Source organism: Dreissena polymorpha, chromosome 9, assembly GCF_020536995.1.
Source record: "Dreissena polymorpha isolate Duluth1 chromosome 9, UMN_Dpol_1.0, whole genome shotgun sequence".
In the NCBI taxonomy this organism is placed as follows: Eukaryota; Metazoa; Mollusca; class Bivalvia; order Myida; family Dreissenidae; genus Dreissena; species Dreissena polymorpha.
The window spans coordinates 82,185,398-82,210,982 of record NC_068363.1 but is presented as its reverse complement, the minus strand read 5'-3'; the positions used below and the strand labels follow the sequence as shown (position 1 = coordinate 82,210,982).

The 25,585-nt window shown below is 35.2% G+C and overlaps 1 protein-coding gene and 2 long non-coding RNA genes across 5 annotated transcripts in view; 2 read left to right on the top strand and 1 right to left on the bottom strand.

The window, feature by feature from the left end:
- Positions 1 to 20,058, top strand: part of LOC127844024 (uncharacterized) — a 179,204-nt gene extending 159,146 nt beyond the window's left edge. Inside the window, exon 2 of the long non-coding RNA XR_008032519.1 lies at positions 14,847 to 20,058. This is a non-coding gene — a long non-coding RNA (uncharacterized LOC127844024). The remainder of the gene's footprint in view (positions 1 to 14,846) is intronic.
- Positions 1 to 20,058, top strand: part of LOC127843997 (guanine nucleotide-binding protein G(s) subunit alpha-like) — a 131,475-nt gene extending 111,417 nt beyond the window's left edge. Inside the window, exons 9-12 of one of the 3 annotated variants that reach the window (XR_008032502.1) lie at positions 700 to 830; positions 5,817 to 5,884; positions 8,292 to 13,984; positions 14,563 to 20,058. Coding sequence is in view for 1 of the 3 variants with exons in the window: in XM_052373959.1 (XP_052229919.1) it covers positions 700 to 830; positions 5,817 to 5,884; positions 8,292 to 8,438 (346 nt within the window). In the remaining 2 variants the exon portion in view is untranslated. Of the gene's footprint in view, positions 1 to 699; positions 831 to 5,816; positions 5,885 to 8,291 lie in introns of all 3 variants that reach the window. The other 2 variants (XR_008032501.1, XM_052373959.1) reach the window with 2 other exon arrangements.
- Positions 18,711 to 25,017, bottom strand: LOC127844032 (uncharacterized). Its single transcript, XR_008032527.1, has 2 exons — positions 22,145 to 25,017; positions 18,711 to 21,951 (listed from the first exon to the last, which is right to left on the bottom strand). It is a non-coding gene; the product is annotated as an uncharacterized LOC127844032 (long non-coding RNA).
- Positions 25,018 to 25,585: the final 568 nt, after the last annotated feature.

The following is a 25,585-nucleotide window of genomic DNA, read 5'->3' as shown; positions in this document are numbered from 1 at the left end:
ACTCAAGAACGCTTGGGCCTAGGATCATGAAACTTAATAGGAACATTGATCATGACTCGCAGATGACCCCTATTGATTTTCAGGTCACTAGGTCAAAGGTCAAGGTCACGGTGACCCGAAATAGTAAAATGGTTTCCGGATGATAACTCAAGAACACTTATGCCTAGGATCTTGAAACTTCATAGGTACATTGATCATGACTCGCAGATGACCCCTATCGATTTTGAGGTCACTAGGTCAAAGGTCAAGTTCACGGCGACCCGAAATAGTAAAATGGTTTTCGGATGAAAACTGAAGAACGCTTATTCCTAGGATCATGAAACTTGATAGGTAGATTGATCATGACTCGCAGATGACCCCTATAGATTTTCAGGTCACTAGGTCAAGAGTCAAGGTCAAGGTGACCCGAAATAGTAAAATGGTTTCCGGATGATAACTCAAAAACGCTTATGGCTAGGATCATGAAACTTCGTAGGTACATTGATTATGACTGGCAGATGACCCCTATTGATTTTCAGGTCACTAGGTCAAAGGTCAAGGTCACAGTGACAAAAAATATATTCACACAATGGCTGTCACTACAACGGAGAGCCCATAGGGGGGGCTTGCATGTTTTACAAACAGCCCTTGTTATGTATGCATTAAATTTCTGTTAAATTTATTAAGTAAAATAACAATAAAGTATGCTTCTTGTTTCAGATGGTTGCGGACTATATCTGTTATATTATTTTTAAACAAACAAGATCTGCTAGCGGAAAAGGTGATGTCAGGAAAGTCCAAAATAGAAGAATACTTTGCCGACTTTAAACGTTACCAAATTCCAGCAGAAGGTATTATTTGTCCTTTACCGTAGTTTTACTTTTAGATATTCTTTAACTCCTTTTTTTGTCCTCCAAAATCTGTTTTAGCTGACCCATTCTAAGATTCTTGGCTAATTCCATTCCCTAGGGGTGGGGTGAAAAAATATTCTTTGCAGACAATTTAGATCATTATGAACTAATTCCCATCTTTATTTACTATATTCAAAAACCTTCATCTTAACAAACAAAAAAAGTCAATGTTTTCCACATAGCCATACCCTTTTTTAAGAGCCTTCTACATGTAAGCTGAATGCCTGAACGTAATATAAAGGGTATTCCATGTGATATATAAGAAAGTATTGAACACTTCAAAGTTCACTGTTTTTCTAATTCATTTTTTTTTTCAAAATTTTGGGATACTTCTATGAGTGTAACCCTTAATAAGGGCAAGTTTTCCACTCTTCTCCAATTCTTACAACAGTGAGTTTTTGGGAATATCAATTTGTATTACCATGCACGCAGGTCTAAAAAGGCTATCATAAAAAGTGTCTTTAACTGAAATCAAGTCATTGAGGACATCAAGATGAATTTGCATAACTAAATGAATAATCATAATGTAATCTTTTGGTTATTTCATGAGGACATGATAATTATTATCACCCGCCATAGGCGGAGGGATATTGTTTTGGTGTTGTCCGTCCGGAGCCATATCTTGGAAATGCTTTGTCGGATTTCATTGAAACTTGGTATGAGTATGTATATGGATAAGAGGATGATGCACGCCAAATGGCATTGTACACCATCAGTTAATAACAGAGTTATGGCCCTTTGTACCTTGAAAAAATGCTTTTTTGTGTGTCCGGAGCTTGGTATGAGTATATATATGGATAAGAGGATGATGCACGCCAAATGGCATTGTACACCATCTGTCAATAAAGGAGTTATTGCCCTTTGTATCTTGAAAAATGCTTTTTTTGAGTGTCAAATATAATACTTTTGTGTCCAGAAGCATATTGGCGGGGGATATCAATTCAACAAATTTGCTTGTTATGCCCCCCTTCGAAGAAGAGGGGGTATATTGCTTTGCTCATGTTGGTCGGTCGGTCCGTCCGTCCGTCCACCAGGTGGTTGTCAGACGATAACTCAAGAACGCTTGGGCCTAGGATCATGAAACTTCATTGGTACATTGATCATGACTTGCTGATGACCCCTATTGATTTTGAGGTCACTAGGTCAAAGGTCAAGGTCACGGTGACCCGAAATAGTAAAATGGTTTCCGGATGATAACTCAAGAACGCATACGCCTAGGATCATGAAACTTCATGGGTAGATTGATCATGACTCCCAGATGACCCCTATTGATTTTGAGGTCACTAGGTCATAGGTCAAGGTCACAGTGACCCGAAATAGTAAAATGGTTTCTGGATGATAACTCAAGAACGCATACGACTAGGATCATGAAACTTCATGGGTAGATTGATCATGACTCGCAGATGACCCCTATTGATTTTGAGGTCACTAGGTCAAAGGTCAAGGTCACGGTGACCCGAATTAGTAAAATGATTTTCGGATGATAATTCAAGAACGCATATGCCTAGGATCATGAAACTTTATAGGTAGATTGATCATGACTCCCAGATGACCCCTATTGATTTTCAGGTCACTAGGTCAAAGGTCAAGGTCACGGTGACCGGAAATAGTAAAATGATTTTCGGATGATAACTCAAGAACGCATATGCCTAGGATCATGAAATTTCATAGGTAGATTGATCATAACTCGCAGATGACCCCTATTGATTTTGAGGTCACAAGGTCAAAGGTCAAGGTCACGGTGACCCGAAATAGTAAAATGATTTTCGGATGATAACTCAAGAACACTTTTGCCTAGGATCATGAAACTTCATAGGTACATTGATCGTGACTTGCAGATGACCCCTATTGATTTTCAGGTCACTAGGTCAAAGGTCAAGGTCACAGTGACAAAAGTCGTATTCACACAATGGCTGCCAGTACAACGGACAGCCCATATGGGGGGCATGCATGTTTTACAAACAGCCCTTGTTATTATTAAGATGATGATAGATGAGAATGGTGGTGATGGGGATGATGATGATGATGATAATGATGATGATGATGATGATGATGATGATGATAGTGTTGATGATGATGATAGTGACAATGGTAATGATAGTGACAGTGGTAATGATAGTGACAATGTTGATGAAAATAATGATAATGATGATGATCTGAAACAATTTTCGGTTAGAGACAAACTGTTACCAAGAAAACACTGGTTATAATGGATGACAATAAATAAACTTTCTCATGATGCTGAGTTTTTGTTTCTTACTAAAATATTCTTAAGTAAAATATAAAGCTCTTATATGCCCATTGTGCAATGCTAAGCCAGTTAGATCTGATTTCCAAACTGACAGCTCATTGCTACCATCAGATTAAACAAGTAGTAAGCAATATATTGGAAAAATCATATGGGTCTCTATGGTAATCAGGTGCCATACAAGTACAAATAAAGCATACATGCCAGAAATTTTCATGTCCAAATCGGAACATTCCATTAAAAAATGTCGGGACATTTGACAAAAAAGCGGGACACTTAAAATGATCAATTATGCCATCTTTACTGTAGTCAGTAATCAGTATATACTCACAAAACCGCATAATTTCTGGCAAATATTGGCACTAAATGTGTTTAAGAATTTCATGAACACAGACGTTCTCCATTTTCCGGAAGTAAACACTGACTATGCGATGAATCCATAACGTGAAATGTGGGGCATGCCTCTATTTAACTTGAATTTGGGACAGATGCATGTGTAATTGTTCAACGCGATGTGCTCGCATCGAGCACTGTTTTTAAACAACCAATCATCAAATAACTCTAATTTAAGATTGATGCAATACGTACAAATCACTTTCTGAAAATCAGTCAAAAACGAATGTAAACGTATGTGAAACATCAATGTGTGTCGGTCAGCGCTTGTTTTGTTTGATATACAAAACTGGAGCTTTGACTGGTTTTTTAGCCTCAGGTGGTATAATACACAGAATACCACATAATAGTATCATTGGACATGATTTGTGCCATGAAATACAAAAGCAGTCTGCTTTTAATTCACTACGATGCATCTATCGCTAGCAATTAGCGACCCCTATCATGAAATCACCATGGTGTGAATGCCCGATAAAATCAATAATTTGCCGTTAGATAGCAGATAAGGTGTCAAAAACAATACTGGATCACTGGATAAGTAGATATGGTTTGTTAATAGGGGGCAATAAATGGATTAGCGATGGTAATTTAAGCCAGATGGAGCTTGAATAGTGACTTATTGTGACCTTATAGATCGTATGTCATTTTTACTAATGTCGGGACAAATTGTGTCACATCGGGACACCAGGACAAACATTCAAAAAGCAGGACTTTCCCACCAAATCAGGACATCTGGCATGTATGAAAATAAAGTCACGAGGTACTGGAGTCAATTATTGAAAATATTGTGTGTGCACTGCGTGCATATAACTGCAGAGGTAGAAGATTTGTTGGAACGACATTCGGAACGTGACCGAAAGGTGGGATGAGTAAACTCTGCACATATGCCTATATTTTTTTTTTTTTTCGTGCGAAACTGATTGTTCTTGATACCAAAAATAGAACATGCTATTTAAAATGGAATATTAGGCAAGGATAGGGCTTATTGTATCTTTTTGTAATCTTCAAAAAAAATATATTCTCGCTCTTTTGTAATCTTAAAAAAACAGTAGTTCACAATGATATTGCAGAAGTTGCATTTAGTTATGATGGTAATGGCTCGATACTAGGGATGGGAAAATTTGCAAAGTATTCAAATAAAAAATTCATATTCCAATATTTTATGTTTTATGCAAAGACACTTTAACAAATGTAAATGTGCAGTCACATTTTTGGTTCAGTGCAGAACTTTTGTGCATCAGTCAATGATTGAATAAAAGCTGCCATCAATTAACAAGATGATCATTGGCATATTGGACGGTATAGGGAAAGGCGTAGTGTCTTAATTAATTTTATCTTGCAGTTTGCACGGGTGTTAATACACAGTGATTAATCTATTGCCGACGACGATTGACCTGTTTACCACAGTCTGGCGTCTGGCTATTAAGACTTGCGTTACCTTCAAATGACCAATCATTTTAATTGTTATATTATACATACATTAATTTCCATGATTAGCTAAATATAGTTGCTCAAATATTCACGAATTACATTTGTTTGAAGTAATAATCAATATATTTTGATGGAGAGCGCTCATTCAAACTCGCTATAATGTTGAGGATAAGTCTACAATTTAGATTCTAACAACAAATTTAAGAAATTCACAATACAACCCTCTTGTGTTTTGAATTATTGTACGCGCTTTAGTGCTAAAACGAAGGCAACCTGCAATTTGTGTTAACAAGAGTTCATGTACAAATTCACAACTTAAAATCTGCTGAAGCAACATCTTTATATAAAGATCTGCATTCGTCTGTGGGAAAAATATTCAAAAACAAAAGAATAACGATTATTTAAGGGAGGTAATCCAAAATGGTTAGGGTTCCCGCTGTAACAATGGCGGCAAAATAACAATTCTGGCTACACATTTCCGCAAATGGCTATTGTTTCGAAAATCCACGTTTTTTTTGCTTAATATTTCCTTGAAACGACACTTTGTTTACCAGCCGCGTTACGGAGGTTGTTATGCAATCAATTTTTGTGATGTAAGCGATACTGCTGAAATCAATGGAGCATGAAGACTGTTGCAGAGTGGCATGATGGTGATAATTGAAATGGCTATAAATGATAATGGCAAAATAATTCTTAAAATTCGCCATAAATTAGATTCTCTTGTTTTGTGAAGACAGCATGCAAAATAGTCTGTGTCAATGCGGCATGTGGGGGTATACGTCACGTCTGTGACAAAGCTCTAGTTGATTTCTGTTTTCAGTGTGGTATTGATACTGTTTGATTGCTGTTTTCAGTGCAACTTGAGCCTGGTGATGATCCAGAAGTAGTGAGGGCGAAGTATTTTCTTAGAGATGAATTTTTGGTAAGCAGCTTGATATTTGGTTGTCTTTTATTAAATATTGTTATTCTTTTGGAGCAAACAACTTCCACATATCTTAAGCAATTAAATTGCTATTAAAATAAGTAATCACATTTCAATTGTGAAATCCTTTGAAATGGACAGATTCTTAAATCAACATAAAATATAAGCATTTTAATGTTGTTGTGTTGTCACAAGATATATATAGAGTTGCAAAGTAAATGACTAAAAAATCTTTTCTCTGGATTTTAATATTTGGTGAGTAACATCATAATTATAGTGGTTCTTTACAAAGTTTGTTCAAATCGTGACTTTTGGGTCAATATTGGCTCTGCTCTAGGTGTGATTTGTTATGCCTCCAGTAGGGTGGCATATAGCATTTGAACTGTTCGTCCGTCCGAAAACTTTAGCATGGGCCATTACTTTTGCAATATTGAAGATAGCAACTTGATATTTGGCATGCATATTAATCTCATGGAGCTGCACATTATGAGTGGTGAAAGGCCAAGGTCATCCTTCAAGGTCAAAAGTAAAAAAAAAAACAATCCAAGGGAAGTAAGTAGCCTTAAAAGGAAGATAATTTCTGAACCTGCCAAATGATATATTGAAATTTTATTTCAAAGATGCATTGTGTTTCTGACAAACACATCTCTTGTTTTCTATATATTTATGTCATGAAAATCTTTTGAACTGTAAGGCCCAGAGGTTTGTAATTTGTCATGTAACATCTTATTATCCCTACGCTTTTTGAAAAGCGTGGGGATATTGTGGTTATCTTCTTCATCTGTCCGTCCGTCCTGGCCACTATCTCCTCCTACACTATAAGCACTAGAACATTGAAACTTACACACATGGTAGCTATGAGCATATATTCGACCCTGCACTATTTGGAATTTCGATCTGACCCCTGGGTCAAAAGTTATGGGGGTTGGGTTGGGGTGGGGCCGGGTCAAAGATTTTCACTCATTTTTATGTCCCCCGGTATGGTGCATTGGCCATAACTTTTGCAATATTGAAGATAGCAACTTGATACTTGGCATGCATGTGTATCTCATGGAGCTGCACATTTTGAGTGGTGAAAGGTCAAGGTCATCTTTCAAGGTAAAAGGTCAAAAAAACTAATCCAAGGGAAGTAATAAGCTTGAAAGGGAGGTAAGTTATGAACCTGCCAAATGATAATTTTTTTTTTAATAAATCAAAGTGGCGCAAGAGGGGGCATTGTGTTTCTGACAAACACATCTCTTGTTTTATGTTATTTTACATTAACTTCTTCATTTTTTACACTGATTCACTTCCAATTGATACTGAACATCTCTTATGTCAATACGGTCAATCTCAACTATGCATGGCCCCATTACCAACCCTGGGGTGCCCTCTGGGTCAAACATGCGGCGTGGGGATACGCGTCGGCCTCTTCCTCGCCATTTCTAGTTCGAATTTTGTCTGGTCTATTTATTTATTTGACTTTTTCTTTAAAATAATACATTTTGGATTTTTCCTGCAACACTTTCTGTTACTGACTTATTTTCTGTGTTTGAGTGAACCTACATGAGCTACAGATCGAGCTTAAATTTTGTTCAGGTCCATTGATTACTTATCGGACAATTTTCTCTGAAATAACACTTCCAGATTTTTTGGAAAATGCTTACAGATAATTACTTGAATTTAGGTGTGTTAGTCTACCTGCATGACTTTCAGATCAAGGTCGAGTTCTTTAACATATGTGGAGTTTTGGGACAAAAGGTGATTTAGTGGGCATCTTTGTCCTATGCACATATATCTTGTACTTAAAAAAAAAATTATCTAGTGACCTACAAATATAAAGTGGCTGTAGATGTTGTGGTTGATGGGTCATTGTAACCAAGGGTGTCAATTGTCCGGATTATTCCAGACATAAGGATTTTACCTGTCCAGGGTTGATTTTGAGATAAATGAAAATCCAATCATTTTTTTTTAAGAGGGGGGGGGGCAAATTTGTTCGAGTGTACAATCATTTGAGAACATATTGCTTTAGCTTCCCCCGCATTCCTGAAATTTTCTGTACCGACTTTGCTCCCGTATTTAATTTATTTCTGATTAGTTAGCAGATGGCACAGACATGAACGAATACTGGTGAACAATTCACGCTTCTTTCCGAAAATTGTTAAAGTCCACCATCTTGAAATATTATATATTGATTACATATTTGCAAGGTAACTCTGCTCGGGGGGAGGGGGCTGTGCCCTTCATCCCTGTTGGGGACCTGCCTATTGAAGCCCCTGGCCTTATTTTCCAGATTTCAAATTTGGGACAATTGACACCCCTGGTAACCCAACAGTACCGCCAATGAACACTAGACAATGTTCATGCTCATTGCTGAGGATGTCTCTTTCAAAACATGTCTCTATGTTGTATTTCCATTGCTATTTAGCGGATCAGTACAGCCTCCGGGGACGGGCGCCACTACTGCTATCCCCATTTCACCTGTGCTGTAGACACTGAGAACATTCGTCGAGTGTTTAATGACTGTCGTGATATCATACAAAGAATGCACCTGAGACAGTACGAGCTGCTGTGATGTCATACGTGCGCGGTGCGGGCTGTTTTTGAGCCTTGCTTTCATTGCATCTGCATTGTTGTAGTAACACCACTGGAATGTGAAGAAAAGAAAAGAACTTTGACAACTTAACATACGCGCTTACCATAACAAAACAGATAAACAACAGACTCTTTAATATGTGTACAAAGATGTTAATTGGAAGTCGTTGAGAAAAATAGCTTGAAAACAAACTTAAACAGTGGTACAATTGTTGCAATTGAGAGTAGTACATTTGGCGTTTGTTCTTACATTTTTGTATATCATAGCACAAAACTGAACAATGTACTGTGTAGGCAATGTGAGAATGTCGTGCATTTGTGCCGCAGGTTTCAAGCCTGTAAATGTTTTGTTTTTCGTTTGTTTTTATAGTGTTATAGAAACAGAGATGACGTCATCTTTGTTCATACAATTTTATGGAAATGGAGGTAATGAATTTTCCATGCTAAGTTCTTGAAGCTTTGAATTAGCTTTTGAAAATAGAATTGAAAAAGCATACTGGAGTGGGATATTTTTATAATTCTTTAAATACCAAATTTGTAAGCATCACAAAGATATTTATATTTCTTGTACGAGGTTTTCTGTAAGATTTTTTAGTGAAAATGAAAATATCAGGAAAGAATTGCATTTATAGTCACACATAAAATACATACTGTACTTATTTTCTCAATGGTGTGTTTATGCATGAACTTGCATAAATATGTTTTACACACATGTATATCTAGATAACAGTATAGTCTGTGTTGAAAATATGAACATGAAGCTAGAGTATGATCATTATAGGAAAATGTGATTAAATTCATTTTGTTCAGTTTTGTGTGAGTTTTTTTATCAGAAGAAGTGAAGTTGAAATACATAATGTGCAGAATATCAGTATAAAATCCTCTGTTTTGGAAATAAGAGACAAGGCATATGAAATTGAAATGATTGAGCATAAAAGGGTGATAACTATCCTGGTATATAATGATCAACGTTGCGATTTTTGTGGGATATGTTTGTGTTTATTCAGTGTAACTTTAATGAACTCGTCAAGTCATGTGATAGTTTCATGTGTTTGAAGATGCGAATAAGGAATTAAGTGTGTGATTTTTTGTTCTGGTTTTGTTTGATTGTAAATCTACTCATTATCTTGTGACTTTTAGGACATGTTTTTAAATTAAATGCTTTTTGAAATATATTTCATTTAACATAATGTTTATTTATTGTTTATTTATAGAAGACGGTTTTGTACTGATTCTTGTTTATATTTATTTGACAGTTTCCTTTTTCAAATATTTATGTAATAAAAAAATTCTGTCTAAGGCATTATATTTAGATCATTTGTAGTATTGCCTGAAAAGTAAGAAGTTAAGTTCAACATAAAAAACTACCGGGTATTTGACATCATGGTGGTTGGTCATTCTCAGATCACTCAGTGCACATTTATCTAGTAGTAAATATGGCAGTTCAATGTTAGTTATTATGACAGCCAGTCTTTATTTATTTTTTTAATCTAATTGTCACTATTGTCACAGTGACCATCATTTTAATTGTCACTATTGTCACAGTGACCATCATTTTAATTGTCACTATTGTCACAGTGACCATCATTTTAATTGTCACTATTGTCACAGTGACCATCATTCTGACCTAAAGAACACTTTGAATATAACTTGAATAATCCACAGTAATAATTGAGTGTATGGTAAGCATGAAACTTTTGAAATTAATTAAGAAAATATTCATTGAACTTTAAACAAACATATGTAACTATACCTGGCTGTATGAAGTATCTTCTTCAATTGTCTTCTTTTAAAATGCTTTGAATCATCTTTCATTGCCTTGGACTTTAACAAGACTTGTTTGTTAAGCAATTAACTTAATAAAGTCAATCTTTCTGAATTGCTTTATCCCTTTACCACTTAGATACATATTTTGACGCATTTGTAGTCCCTTAGAAAGTTAAATTTAATTAAAGACCTGCTAGATTTAAGTTTTAAAGGCTTCATTTCCAACCTTTAGATACTGGTGATCTGCAAACAGAATAAAACCAGAACAGACTACATTGTCAATAAAATATATCATCCAAGAGTCAAATATATATATATTATGTATGCAGATAGCTCTCATAATAACTGGCCAATGTCCACACACATATTGTTCCATGTATAAAGTAAAGAGAATATGTTGTGCGGCTGAGCATTCAAATAATATGACTTTTCTGGAGAAAATGTGCCTGCATGTAGATCATGTGACTCTTGTTATATTGAACAGTCTTTTTGTAATTTTTATATGTGGCTAATTAAGTATAAGTTTCAGATACAGTTTTCTTTGTGCTATTTTGATGTTTTACGTAAAATACTTTGTAAAGAGGGATTTTCCATCACTTTAATATGTCCTTTCTGCTCCTTTACATTTTTGTCATTGAAGTGAGTCTTATTTTTGCAACCTGTCTGAAAATAGTAACAGTCATTGGAAAAATCTCTATAAACTAGATTCAGTGCAAAACTGTGCATTATTGACTTGTCGCAAGATTTATGTAAAATGTGTACCACCATTTTTTGCTCGCTGTTAAATATTGTTGACTGTTTTTCGTGCAGTACCTGTAAAGTGGATTGATAACGTTTGCCTTATACAAATGTTTCTAATATACAATTTCTGCTGCTCTGTTATTTTAAGAATTTTAAAACCTACTTCGAGACTTGTTTATTGCTTATTATAGCAGCTAAAACATATTTTTGGAGTGATGTGTACTGGATTCACTATGGACATCTGTAAGTAGACTTAAAATGTGCACCATTTAAATTTACATGTGTTGTTCCTCATGATTTGACATTATGCATATGCATTCTTTATGACCCTATGTTAAAAATTTGCTAAAGTTATGCCTCTTTGCCAACTTAAAAAAACCATAACATGATGGTTACAACTTGCAGCATGTGACAACATGCATCATCTGGGAGTTATTTGTTGATACTGTGACCAGCTCTAGTTTAAATTGCTGCTCAAATTTTCAATTTAGTGAAATACAAACTTGGTAGGGAAGTAAATATAATTGTTTTAAATGAATTCTAAGTTTATGTTACAAACCTCTTTAATTAAAAAGTTTAGTAGGGGTAAAACATGAAATCGCGTTTCAGATACATTTCTTTATTTCAAACTGGTAATTTATCAATTCCTAATTGCAAACTATTTAAGCATATTTTGGTTTAAGAATTTAAGAAAATGGCAATTAATTAGTATTAATCTTTAAAGCTCACCTGGGCAGGTTTTGTGATTTATCCTTTGTGAACAATCATCTTGTTAACACTAGACACAACAATTATTGTCCAATCATGATAAATCTTGGTTCAAACATTGCTCCTTTGGCCAAGTTCAAAACTAGGTCAGGTGATGTATGAAACTAGGTAGCCAGGTTAAATGAAAGAAGATGCTAGTTGACATTCTTGAAGTTACAATTTATATCCAATCTTCAAGAAACTTGCTCAGAACATAAACTATTTCCTGAGTTCAAAAATGGTTTTGATCTATTAAAATGTATTGTGGCCAGGAGCGCGGCGCAGTTTTCCTTATATTGCTGTAGTGAAACCTAGTAAAACTTTAGTAGTAGTCACATTTTTGGCTTCATTAGCTTGAAACTTGCTCAGGAAATAAGATTAATTTATACTTTGGACAAGTGTTTTAATATTTCCAAAAACATTGCAAAAGCTGCTTAGAACAAATTCCTTTGGGTTTCAGGTGAGCCATCTGCAGCATTTGGTCCTTTTATTTCTTGTGAAATGTGAACTTAAATACAATTGAATGTAGATAACAGTCCATTATAAAAGAAATATTTATGTTTTCAGATATTTGTTGTTTTTTTTAAAGAAAATCTTAAACATTCAAATGTAATCACTAAAATGGTCATTTGATTTGAACTCGGTGGATTTGGTTGTGATATTTGTTTATTTACATGAAATTCTTTCTATAAAGATGAAGTCAATATGAATTTTAACAAATGAGGCTCACAATCGAAATATCTTTTTGCGAATCTGTTTGTTATGGAAGATGACATATTGTTATTATATCTCAACCTCTGCGCAGAGATTTGGAACTTACATGACTGGATCAAATCCCTGCCGTTATAACCAACTACTGATGATAGTTGAGCCACCTGGGTACAATAATTTTCCTGTTGTTATTTTTACTTTTTTTTTTTCTTTTTTTTTAATATATAGACCTAAACTTATATACTATTTTTCAAAATATAAAAGAAAATGATACTACTTTTGATAATGTAATACTTAAAAAAGAAATCCTTCCAGATATGTGCAGAGAGAGCAAGGAACAACAACTCTGCGTGGAGATTGATGGTATCTGTCAACATTTATACTGTGTAGTTATATCTCTGTTAACACTGCTTCTCTCTGGAAGATTACAAGTCTTTTTTGGGGGAGTGTACAAACTTATGTATCATTTTTTGTTGTTTCTATAGTTATATATAGTGTGTTTTTACTTTCAACTAATTGACTGCAATACATTTGTACTAGTGTTTTTGTGTTCACTTTTTTAACTAACATACAAACATATTTGTGCTTGAGACATTTTTATGATAAAATATTTTATGAAAAACTGTTTGTTCTTTACAACTATTTAGCATATTTTAAAGACTCACGGTGATACAATGATGATTTTATGTGTTTTGAAGAGCACAATTTGTTGTGATTGAGTTTGCAAATGCTGTAAGTAGCATTGACGATACGTGGAAATAACACTCCCTCACAGAAAAATGAATGTTGAAAACCACTGTACATTATAAAAGTTTACTGTAATATAAACATGTACATATTTATATACATGTATATATAAATATATATATAAATATATGTTAAGTCATTGTTTTGGAATCAACTGTTGTGTCTGCATTATCAGTTTCTGATGTATTGAACGCTGATAGCTTAAAACTGTTGCTGTAGAGTTTGTCTAAAGGTTCAGACATGTGTCTCATCTTTATATACAGAATGTGCAGCAAGTCAATATGGTATACACATGTTTCACTAGGAAAGCATAGAAACAAATCTTAACTAACTGTGCTGAGCAAACAAATGTAACTTTTTACAACAGATAGCTAGCATTGTATTTATCTCATACTCAATTGTGCCACTGTTAGGGGAAAAAAAAACAATGCTTTTTCAAAAACAACCTCATACATTTATATACTTAGCATAGACCCGTTTTCACAGGTAAATTTGTTCAGTAGCATATCTGATGGAAGTTATGTAATCTTGGGAAATTGTAATATGTAAATAATACCTTTTTTACAAATTAATAAATATAACCTTGTTAGAATTTTTTTTTCGTTGATTTTTTTACACCTGTTATTATTATGCCCCCCTTCGAAGAAGAGGGGGTATATTGCTTTGCACATGTCGGTCTGTCCGTCCACCAGGTGGTTTCCTGATGATAACTCAAGAATGCTTGGGCCTAGGATCATGAAACTTCATAGGTACATTGATCATGACTCGCAGATGACCCCTATTGATTTTGAGGTCACTAGGTCAAAGGTCAAGGTCACGGTTACCCGAAATAGTAAAATGGTTTCCGGATGATAACTCAAGAACCCTTAGGCCTAGGATCATGAAACTTCATGGGTAGATTGATCATGACTCGCAGATGACCCCTATTGATTTTCAGGTCACTAGGTCAAAGGTCAAGGTCACAGTGACCCCAAATGGTAAAATGGTTTCCGGATGATAACTCAAGAACGCTTAGGCCTAGGATCATGAAACTTGATAGGTAGATTGATCATGACTCGCAGATGACTCTATTGATTTTCAGGTCACTAGGTCAAAGGTCAAGGTCACAGTGACCCGAAATAGTAAAATGGTTTCCGGATGATTACTCAAGAACGCTTGGGCCTAGGATCATGAAACTTCGTAGGTACATTGATCATGACTTGCAGATGACCCTATTGATTTTGAGGTCACTAGGTCAAAGGTCAAGGTCATGGTGACCCGAAATAGTAAAATGGTTTCCGGGTGATAAATCAAGAACGCTTATGCCTAGGATCATGAAACTTCATAGGAACATTGATCATGACTCCCAGATGACCCCTATTGATTTTGAGGTCACTAGGTCAAAGGTCAAGTTCACGGTGACCCGAAATAGTAAAATGGTTTCCGGATGATAACTGAAGAACGCTTATTCCTAGGATCATAAAACTTGATAGGTAGATTGATCATGACTCGCAGATGACCCCTATTGATTTTCAGGTCACTATATCAAAGGTCAAGATCACGGTGACCTGAAATAGTAAAATGGTTTCCGTATGATAACTCAAGAACGCTTATGGCTAGGATCATGAAACTTCATAGGTACATTGATCATGACTGGCAGATGACCCCTATTGATTTTCAGGTCACTAGGTCAAAGGTCAAGGTCACAGTGACAAAAAACATATTCACACAATGGCTGTCACTACAACGGAGAGCCCATATGGGGGCATGCATGTTTTACAAACAGCCCTTGTTAAATATTGCAATTATGACATGCTTATATTTTAAAAATGAAATGAAACCATCCCTTTCAGTGTGCATCATGCAAATACAGTGATGGTTTACTTATTCTGTATTTTTTTATAATTTTCTTTTGCATTTTTGGAAATATTTACAGACTTGTGAATGTTTTGTTGATAATTTATCATTTTCATAAAATGTTGGCAATGTAAAGAAGTTTGGCCGATTACAATGAAAATCGAATGGTTGTTTTCTTGTTGATATTCAAAATACATTGCATAATGAATACCTGTTATATGTGCTACTAAGCACTTTGTTTTACACACATTTCTGTTTTGTTTTTTGTGTGCACTTTATGACTAATGCGTTATCAAATTCATATGTGTTGGTGCGTTTAAGGTATAATATGTCATTTTACTCAATGATAACTATGATGTTGGATAGAAAATAAATCGGGTTGTGTAGCTTTTGATTTCTGCTTTTCTTAGTTTTAAAAAACTAAAGATGAAATCTTCAGTTATGAACTGAATACAAATCCATATAATATTTTACTGTCCAGTACCATTGATATCTTGTTCTATTAAAAGCTTATACTTAAATGTCCTGTATTAAATTAAGAAGGCGTTGATAAAATATCATTTTAGCTCACCTGAGCTTTTGGGATCACCTTTTGTCCATGGTGCGTCGTCCGTCATCAAAAGTTTGCCTTGTGAACACTCTAGTGGCCACATTTATTGTCTGATCTGCATTAAACTTGGTCAGAAGATTTGTCTCAATGATATCTTGGTCGAGTTAGAAACAGGGTCATGCTGGGTCAAAAAAAAGAGAAAAACCTTGTTAACACTGTAGAAGTCACATTTGATGCCCAATCTTCATGTAACTTTGTCAAAATGTTTGTCTTAATGATATGTTGGTTGAGTTCAAAAATGGTTCTGGTCTGTTTAAAAACATGGCCACCAGGGGGCGGGGCAGTATTCCTTATATGGCTATGGAGAAACCTTGTGAACACTCTAGAAGTCACAATTTTTGTCCAATCATCATTAAACTTGGTCAAAACATTGGTTTCATTGATATCTCGAATGAGTTCGAAAATGGTCCAGATTGGTGAAAAAACATTGCTGCCAGGGGGAGGAGCAGTTTTCTCGATATGTATATAGTGAAAACATGTGAACACTCTAGAAGTCACATTTGTGGTACAATGTTCATGAAATTGGTTAGAATATTTGTTTCCTGGATGCGAGGGTTGAGTTCGAAAATGGTTCGGATCGGTAAAAAAACATGGCCTCCAGGCTCCAGGGGGGGGGGGGGGATAATTTTCCTTATATTAATATCGTAAAAAAAAATACATGTGAACACTCTAGAAGTCACATTTTTTGCCTAATGATCTTGCAATATTGTATAAACATTGATTTTATAGATATCTTAGACGAGTTTTAAAATGGTCATGATCGGTGGAAAACATGGCCGCCAGGGGGTGGGGCATTTTTCTCTATATGTATATAGTGAAAACATTGTGAACAGTCTAGAAGACACATATTTTGCCCAATCTTCATGAAATTTGGTCATAATATTTGTTTTCTGGATACAATGGTTTAGTTCGAAAATGGTTCGAATCTGGAAAAAAAAACATGGCCACCAGTGGGGGGGGTCATTTTCCTTATATTTACATAGTAAAAAAAGCTTGTGAACACTCTAGAAGTCACATTTTTTGCCTAATCATCATGAAATTTGGTCAAACATTGATTTGAGGATAACTCGGACTAGTTCGAAAATGGTCGTGATGATCATTTGAAAAACATGGCTGCCAGGAGGGTGAGACAGTTTTCTCTATATGTATATAGTGAAAACATGTGAACAGTCTAGAGTACACATTTTTTGCCAATCTTCATGAAATTTGGTCTGAACATTTGTTTCCTGGATATGACGGTTGAGTTTTAAAAATGGTTCGGATCGTAAAAAAATATGGCCACCAGGGGGGGGGTAACTTTTTCTTAAGATTTATATAGTAAAAAAGCTTGTGAATACTCTAGAAGTCACATTTTTTGCCTAATCATCATGAAATTTGGTCAAAGCATTGGTTATGTGGACATCTCGGAAGAGTTTGAAAATGGTCATGATCATTTGAAAAACATGGCTGTCAGGGGTAGGGGCAGTTTTCTCTGTATGTACATGTATATTGTGACAACATGTGAACAGTCTAGAAGACACATTTTTTGCCCAATCTTCATGAAATTTGGTCATAACATTTGTTTCCTGGATATTTCGTTCGAGTTCGAAAATGGTTCGAATCAGTAAAAAAACATGGCCACCATGGGGGGGTCTTTTTTTGTTTCATAGTGTTCCTTTCTGAAGAGATTATTATGATGATGATTGGTTGGGGATGAAGTACAACAAACATATTTATGCCATATGAAAACCCTTTATTAAATATTCTCAAAAGTTTAAGTAGTAATATTGATTTCACAGACAATTACTTAGGGGAGAAACAACTGTATATAACTTGAATTGTGTTTGACCTTCAATCATGAATGCATGGCTTTTCAGGAATGCACTATTATTTTTCCAATGATCCCATTTATTCACCTGCTTATCAGCAACTAATTAATTCTCTATTGACTGTGTCTGAATTGTTCTGGTACAGTAGTATTCATTGATGCCTTTTGAAATGGTAATGTGATGTAACAGGCTTGCAGCTTAAATGCCCTTAGTCCCTAGAAATAGGCCCCAACTGGGAACTCACATCAAAGACCTTCTGACTGATAATAGTGGCACACAAATTGTTATGGCACGCAGTTTATGGATGAGTTCGGTAGTTATTGGTGTGATTATCAAAGATTTGCGTTTTAAATAGGGTTGATTGTTGTTTTAATTGGAAATATCATTGCAAGGTGTGTGAAAATAGTTCCAGTTTGTTTAAAAGCAAGGCCCTGAGGTGGGATTTCTTTGTATTGCTATAGTGAAACATTGTGAACTCTCTATAAGTCTCATTTTAGTTAAATCTTAATGAAACATGCTGAGAACATATTTATGTTCCTATAATATATTGATTTACTTTGAAAATGGATCCGGTGCTCTGAAGAGCATGGTTTCCAGGGGCGAGCGAATTTCTTCTTGTGAACCTGGTGATAATATTTATATTTCATGAAGTACTTTTATTATTTTGAACTCCACCTTCCCAGAATAGTTTTGTTCCTTCAGGTCTCAGGTGAGCACGTTAGGGCCCATGGCCCTCTTGTTTAAAGATGTTCGATTTTTTTTTAATTACTATCACAATAAGCATAGCATTTTTCTTGTGAAATGTTATAGATTTTGTGCAACTTTTCTGTCACTGAGAAGTTTCTTTTTTATAACAAATTATATATCTGTGTCATCTAGTTTTTGTACAAAAATGAGTGTCTTTATTTATTATTTATTCACTGACTTGTTAAAGAATCTTCTAATACTCATGATATGTGATTGGAAACTCTTCACAGAAGCATTCACTAAAGGAATAATTTTCTCAAAAACCATAACTATGTTGTATTCATCTTAATTGACCAAGCAAAAAGGGTATGGAAGGCATTTTTTGCATTATCAAATGTGGTAAAACAATGATTTAAATTAATAACATTATAAAACATTTTTAGGAAGTACAGGTTGTTTTATTTGGATAATTACTGTTTAATGTATTGTAGTTTATTAGATCAACTAGAGAATTTGTTATATTAATTTTACTTACATTGACAAAATCAGAAATGTTTTGTTTTCACATGAATTCAAACAATATTTTTTTTTAACAGCAAAAACAAATAATTTGTTTTGAAGCCATATGCTCCTAGTTTGGTATGCTACTATAGATTTAGATAGTCATATATAATATATTCATTCCAAACATTAGTTGCTACAAAAATTTAATTACATGTTTTGATTCTCTGGAACCATGCCAAAAAAATAGCCACTCCATATGAGCTTTCAACAGTACCACACAATTACTTGTTGCTGATTTTAAATATATCAGACAGATGATTTTCTGATTATTTATGAGTACATTTGTAAGATATGATAACACTTGAGACAGTAGCATCTTGAAAATGTCATGTAATGCTTAGCTACATTGTTACTTTGTTTGTGAGTTAAGATGAGCGTGCGATAACCATTGACTACATTTGAAAATTGTTGTGCGCAAATATTACTGTATCGCTTTTTAGCCAAAGTATGTAGCTTGTATTATTTGTCCGGGTACTTTGTCTTTAACTCTTTTTTATACTGTTTCAAGAAGTTTATGTACAGCCCCTGATGCACATTTTTTTTTTTTTGCCTTTAGTCTGAGAAACATTTGAATAATTAAGTCCCGAGTTGTTTTAGACAATTTTAAAGACACCCCATGTTTGTTTCATGGTTTTAAGTAAATTTCAAATATAATTGTCTCTGTAAAACCAAATAAATTCTTGGAATACAGTGAAACCATTATTATTTGTGAAGCATTAATTTTTGTCTATTTCATCAGTGTACTGATAAACAAATTTAAGATCCTAACGTATATGGAAAATCTCTATTACAAGTTAAAATTTTATTTCATATGTTTAATACAATATAGGTTTTGTATTCTTACATATGTATTTGTACAGTGTTTTATGGAAATACAGAGACATTGTTTAAATTATTAAGCATAGTATATAACAAATAAAAAAACTGCATTTCTGTAAATAAAGACCTAATTGTGATCTATTGCCAAACACTGTACCTGCCGTATATTTATTTTTATGTCAATAGTTTTGGAATGACACTGCACAGCACATTTGCTGTAAATTTTTAGGAATAAATGTTCACTACATAAAGATAAGGTTGATCATACCTTCATGTTGACAAATTTACACGTATTAATGATGTTTCAAGTTGGAATTACATCTTTAATCTTTTCCTGGAAAAAGTAAAAATATGATCTGATGTCTTCTTTAGGAAAGCAGAAGAACAGTTATGAAAAGGGTTGAAGACATAAGCACAGACGGTTTTGATTGTTTATTGTGACAAGTGTTTGGCTATGACTGTTTACAATTCTCATTACTGATAAGGGGTATATAACCAACAAATTTGTTGGGAATATATCAGATTTTTTATGAAGAAATATGTAATAAAATATTAGTAGGAAATCAGCAGATTTGTGTTTATTTCTATCCATGATTTGGAAATCCTATTGAATTTTATTTGTCTTACTACTTTGAATATAGTAAGACCCTAGATCTGTAACTATTTAACTGAATAGTTAAACATTTGTTAAATGAACGTTGGATGAACCTCTCCTTATATAATTAAAATTATTTGTATTCGTTAAAAAGTAGCTGGTAGGGGAGAAGATGCCAGGAGGGACTAAGCATTTTTTCATGTCCCGTTTTTCAGTTGTCAGTACAAGTTTCACACAAAATGACACTCTTTTTTTAGACATGAATAATGCTTCATACAAAGCTATTACATGATCAACATACCAACATCACCCTATCCTAAGGTAATATTTTTTGGTTAATCATAATTGAACTAAAAAAGCTCCAATTCTTATTTTGGACTAAGACTTGATCAAATGGGCCAATTAATCAAAACTGACAAGAATTGCAACAGAGGAATCCTATTCATTGAACGCAATATCTTGTTTTGTTGTATGACTAAATTAAAATTAACAATCTGAACTGAATTCAGATGTATATTTTTTTACTAGACCCACGGGCTATATGTTCAGATATACAAATGTTCACTAATTATATTGGCTATACGATCAAATGTACTGATGTTCACTAGGTCTGCAGGCTTTACGTTCAGATATACAAATGTTTACTAGATCAAATGGCTATACGTGCAGATATACAAATATTCACTAGATCTAAAGGCTATAGGTTCATATACACAAATGTTAACTAGATCTACATGCTTTACGTTTAGATATGCAAATGTTCACTGGATCAACTGGTTATACGTTTAGATATTAAAAATGTTCACTAGATCTACAGGCTATATGTTCAGATAAACAAATTTTCACTAGATCTACAGGCTAAATGTTCAGATATACAAATGTTCACTAGATCTATGGGCTATACGTTCAGATATACAAATGTTCACTAGATTTAGAGGATATACGTTCAGATATACAAATGTTCACTACATCTATCGGGCTATACGTTCATATATGCAAAGGCTCACCAGATCAACGGCTATACGTTCAGATATACTAATGTTCACTAGATTTACAGGCTATACGTTCAGATATTCAAATGTTCACTAGATGTACAGGCTATATGTTCAGATATACAAATGTTCACTAGATCTACAGGCTATACGTTCAAATATACAAATCCTCACCAGATATACGGCTATAGGTTCAGATATACAAATGTTCACTATATCTACGGACTATATGTTCAGATATACAAATGCCTATCTATACTGTCTAACTCCCCTTGCGAGTATTATTGACAGGTGCGCAGTCAATACCAGATAAAAGTGTTAAAAGTGAGAAAGATAAAAGTATGATAGTTTTATTATATAAGGTGAAGTTATTTAAAGTTAAAAACTGATAAAAACATTTCTCCTGGAGTTCAAGGGACAGAAGGGGAAAGCAGGGACTGCTTAAACCCTTCAAGATCAGGATGTAAAACTTTAGTTTCACATCACAATAGCACTTGGGAAAAATGAAAAATTATAATAATTTGCAGTGGTATGGATCTGTCTGTAGGAGAGGCGGTGCATGTGACGAGTGAATCTGGTGAGTCGCTCGATATATGATGGTAGGGGCACAGCCACTAAACTTTGAACAATTTTGAAAAATATGATTAATTTAGTGTCATTTCGTCTGTCTTGTAGGGTCTGCCAACCAAGTTCCTGTTGCATAGAAGTGACACTGTCGTATGGGGAATAGTTATGCTTGACCCAGCGGACTGCTCGACGCTTTACATTTTCATTTTTTTTTTGTATATTTTGTAAGGACTTCATACCGAAGAAGCATATTCAACCTGTGGTCTAACTGGAGAATGTTGGAATTTCTTGTCTGTATGTTCCTGCGGAGAAAACCAAGAGATTTATTAACGTTATTTGTAATTCTATTCATATGGGTGTTCCAGGAAAGGTCTTTTAAAATGTCCACACCTAAGTATTTTGGATAGTCAACAGTTACTAATATTTGTCCATGAAGTCTGTAATTAAAAGAGAATTTTGATTTATTTCTGGTAATGTTTACAACTTGGCATTTACTTGGGTTGAACTTCATGTCCCAAAGATGTTCCCGTTTCATTAGTTTATATCTTCTTGTAGAGTATGACAGTCATGTATTTTGTTGATTGTTAGGTAAACGGCAGTGTTATCTGCAAATAAGCGAACTTGAGAAGCAATAGATTGAGGTTAGTCATTTATAAAGAGAAGAAAAAGTAACGCACCAAGCACAGACCCTTGTGGTACCCCAGATGTCACTGGTACTTGGGATGATAATTCTCTATCTAGAGCAACACGTTGAGTACGACCTATAAGGAACGATTTGATCCATGAGAGAGTATCTTTATCCACACCATGTTCCTGTAATTTGAAAAGCAGTTTAAGATGGTTCACTTTGTCGAACGCTTTGCTGAAATCAAGCAATATTAGATCAGTTTGTTGTCCAGATGTCCTATTTCGTGCCAGGTCATCAATGAGTTGTAGAAGTTGTGTTTCGCCGGAACGCTTACCTCTGAAACCATGCTGTAAGTCATAAAGTATGTTAATATTTATTGATTTGAGCTGAAAGATTAGAGGAAACAATATGTTCTAAGGATTTACATAAATACAGGTGAGAGAGATAGGTCTGTAATTAGCTGGGTCTTCTTTGTTCCCTTTCTTGTACAGCGGTATAACATTTGCAGCTGTCCATACTTTCGGGAGAATTCCGGAGTCCAAGGATTTTTGAAAAAGGAGTGTTATTATTGGAGAAATTTGTTAACTTAATTCTAGTACAAGAGGTTTGATGTTGTCGGGACCTGCTGCCTTGTCTGGTTTAAGATTGGATAGCAACTTATGCACCCCATTGACACTGACTGTGATCTTTGGCATTTTTGGAAATTTTCTGAAAGATGAAGATGAAATTTCATTAAGATTTCTGAAAAAAAGAGAGACATGATTGAGAAAGGGTAAGGGAGGACATAGGTGTGAAAACGGATAAGAACTGTTGGATCAAAACATTGGCCTTTTCTTCATTCAAAGAAGTTGATTGTCCTGAAACATTGTCAAAAAGAGTAGAAATACCTTGAGCGTCTTGTTTGGAGTTTTTTTAAGAGCCTACAGTTTCTTCGGATTAAAGTTGGATCTGTTCTTTTGAGCGTCAGGATCCTAAATGCCTAAAATGGACTCGACATATTTATTATAAGCAATTTTGATATTTCGTTTGTTAAGGTTTTTAATATTTAGGAACATTTTCCTGGTCTTATGAGCTCCATTGTTTTTGAGTCGGAAATAAAGTTTATCTCTTTTTCTCATTAGTCGTTTTATCGGTTGTGTAATCTATGGTAATGATCTTATTGTACCTTTAGTTTTTGAGGGAATAAATTATTTAATACCAGTTGATATCTCTTCTGAAAAAAATGACCAAAGTTCTTTTACCGAGGTACCTTTTTCAAGCAGCCTGTCACTCACTCCTTGCATGTGGGTTTTAAAGAATCCCAGTCTGCCTTTCTATACAGCGGTACAACCCTGGGTTTCTGTTTTGTTATTTTTATGCCCCCGGATCGAATGATCGGGGGTATATTGTTTTTGGCCTGTCCTTCTGTCATTCTGTCCCTAAACTTTAACCTTGGTTAAAGTTTTGCGATAACTTTTGCAATATTGAAGATAGCATCTTGATATTTGGCATGCATGTGTATCTCATGGAGCTGCACATTTTGAGTGGTGAAAGGTCAAGGTCATCTTTCAAGGTCAAAAGTCAAATATGTGGCTTTAAAGCGGTGCAATAGGGGGCATTGTGTTTCTGACAAACACATCTCTTGTTGGCTTTAGATCTGAAATAAAAGATACAATATCATGGTATGAAATACCTGTTAGAGTCTTTACAGAGTTAACACAAGTAAGATTAGAGGTCAGGAAAAGGTCCAAGATGTTGTTTCCTCTTGTGTTTTCAGTCACCATTTGAGTAAGGTTAAAATCTGCAAGCAAGTCAATAAAGTCATCATAAAGTTTTACATTACTACATCCAGGTTTTATTGTGGGTCTGTGTTCAGTATCCCAGGAGAACTTGGGGTAATTAAAATCTTCGAGTATCCAAAAATTTCCTTTCAGGTTGGCGGTTAGCTCTAGGGATTTCCTAAATTCTTCATTACTTTGCAAATCAGCTTCTTTTGGTCGATAGTATGCTGCAATATATAAAGGTTTACAAGAGGTTAAATGAATTTCAATCCAGAGAATTTCACAGTTAGTTTTTAGCTGTTTCTGTTTAGTTGCCAAAATTGTGTCTTTCACCAAAATAATCCAGTTGAATGTTATTGTTTACATTCGGGATTTTCTGCGCATGCGCACTCACTGGTTGGCAAAAACACTGGTTACAGTAACGTAAAACATGTATGTTGTGTCAACTGTTCGTCCGTCAACAACATGCGGTCTACAGGCCAAACAGTCTTCCACCATGGACAGTTCCTGGTATGTTACAAAGCCAAAGCCCCGCGACCTCTTGGTCTGAGGATCCATAATAACAATGCAGTCGACCACCTGCCCCCACTGCTCAAAATACTCTTTCAGAGATTCATTGGTGGTTGTGTAAGACAGGCCACCAATGAACAGCTTGCGGAACCGCTCCGTGTCATCTCCATAGTCATGATCACCGCGCTTCCGCTTGCCTTGAAATGACCGTCTCTTGCCTCCTTCGTCATTATCACCTTCATTCCGTACTTTAGTATCGACCGGACCGCGAATCAACCATCCAAGCTAGGCGCGTTCGAATAGCGTACGGTTGGTTACTGTTTCCCGATCGTACGTTAAGTGGAACATGAGCATCAGGTGCGTCAGTGCCGATAAGTATTCCAACCTCTCCAGCAGTAACTTCCGGTAGTCGTATGTCGGAAAGATGCTCGAACTGTTGGATGTCGGCATTTCTAGCAACTGTTTTTGTAGTTATCGGCAATGTGTTTACAGACCACACTTTACGAAGACGGACAGTAGAATCGCCGGTGAATGATTGCACATCTAAGTTCACTTCGCATCCGTGATGTTTTATTCCGGTAGCGCAGGTAGTCGACATGTTGAACGTCACTTTTTTGCCGCTGACGTTCAAATCCTGTAGAAGCCGTTCCGTTCACAGCGTTTTGTCAGCTCCATCGTCAAGAAGAGCATACGTGTGGCACTTGGCGCCATTCTCGCCGGTGACGATTACAGGGATGATACCTAGACAGTTTTTCACACCCGTTCCTTTGGTTGACGCACAATGCACCGACGTGTCGGTAACTGTTTGGCTAGAATCGCGTTTAACACAATCATGAATCAAAAAGTGGTGCTTGCGTTTACAATTCGTAACTGAACATGAATTTGGTTTTCTACAGCTTTTAGCAAAATGACCACCTTTAAGGCAATTTATACACAAATGCGCACTTTTAACTTGCTGGAGTCGATCACCTAGACTCAAATTAATAAATTTGGTGCAAAAAGACATATTTGATTAATCACCTGAGCAACAACTACACA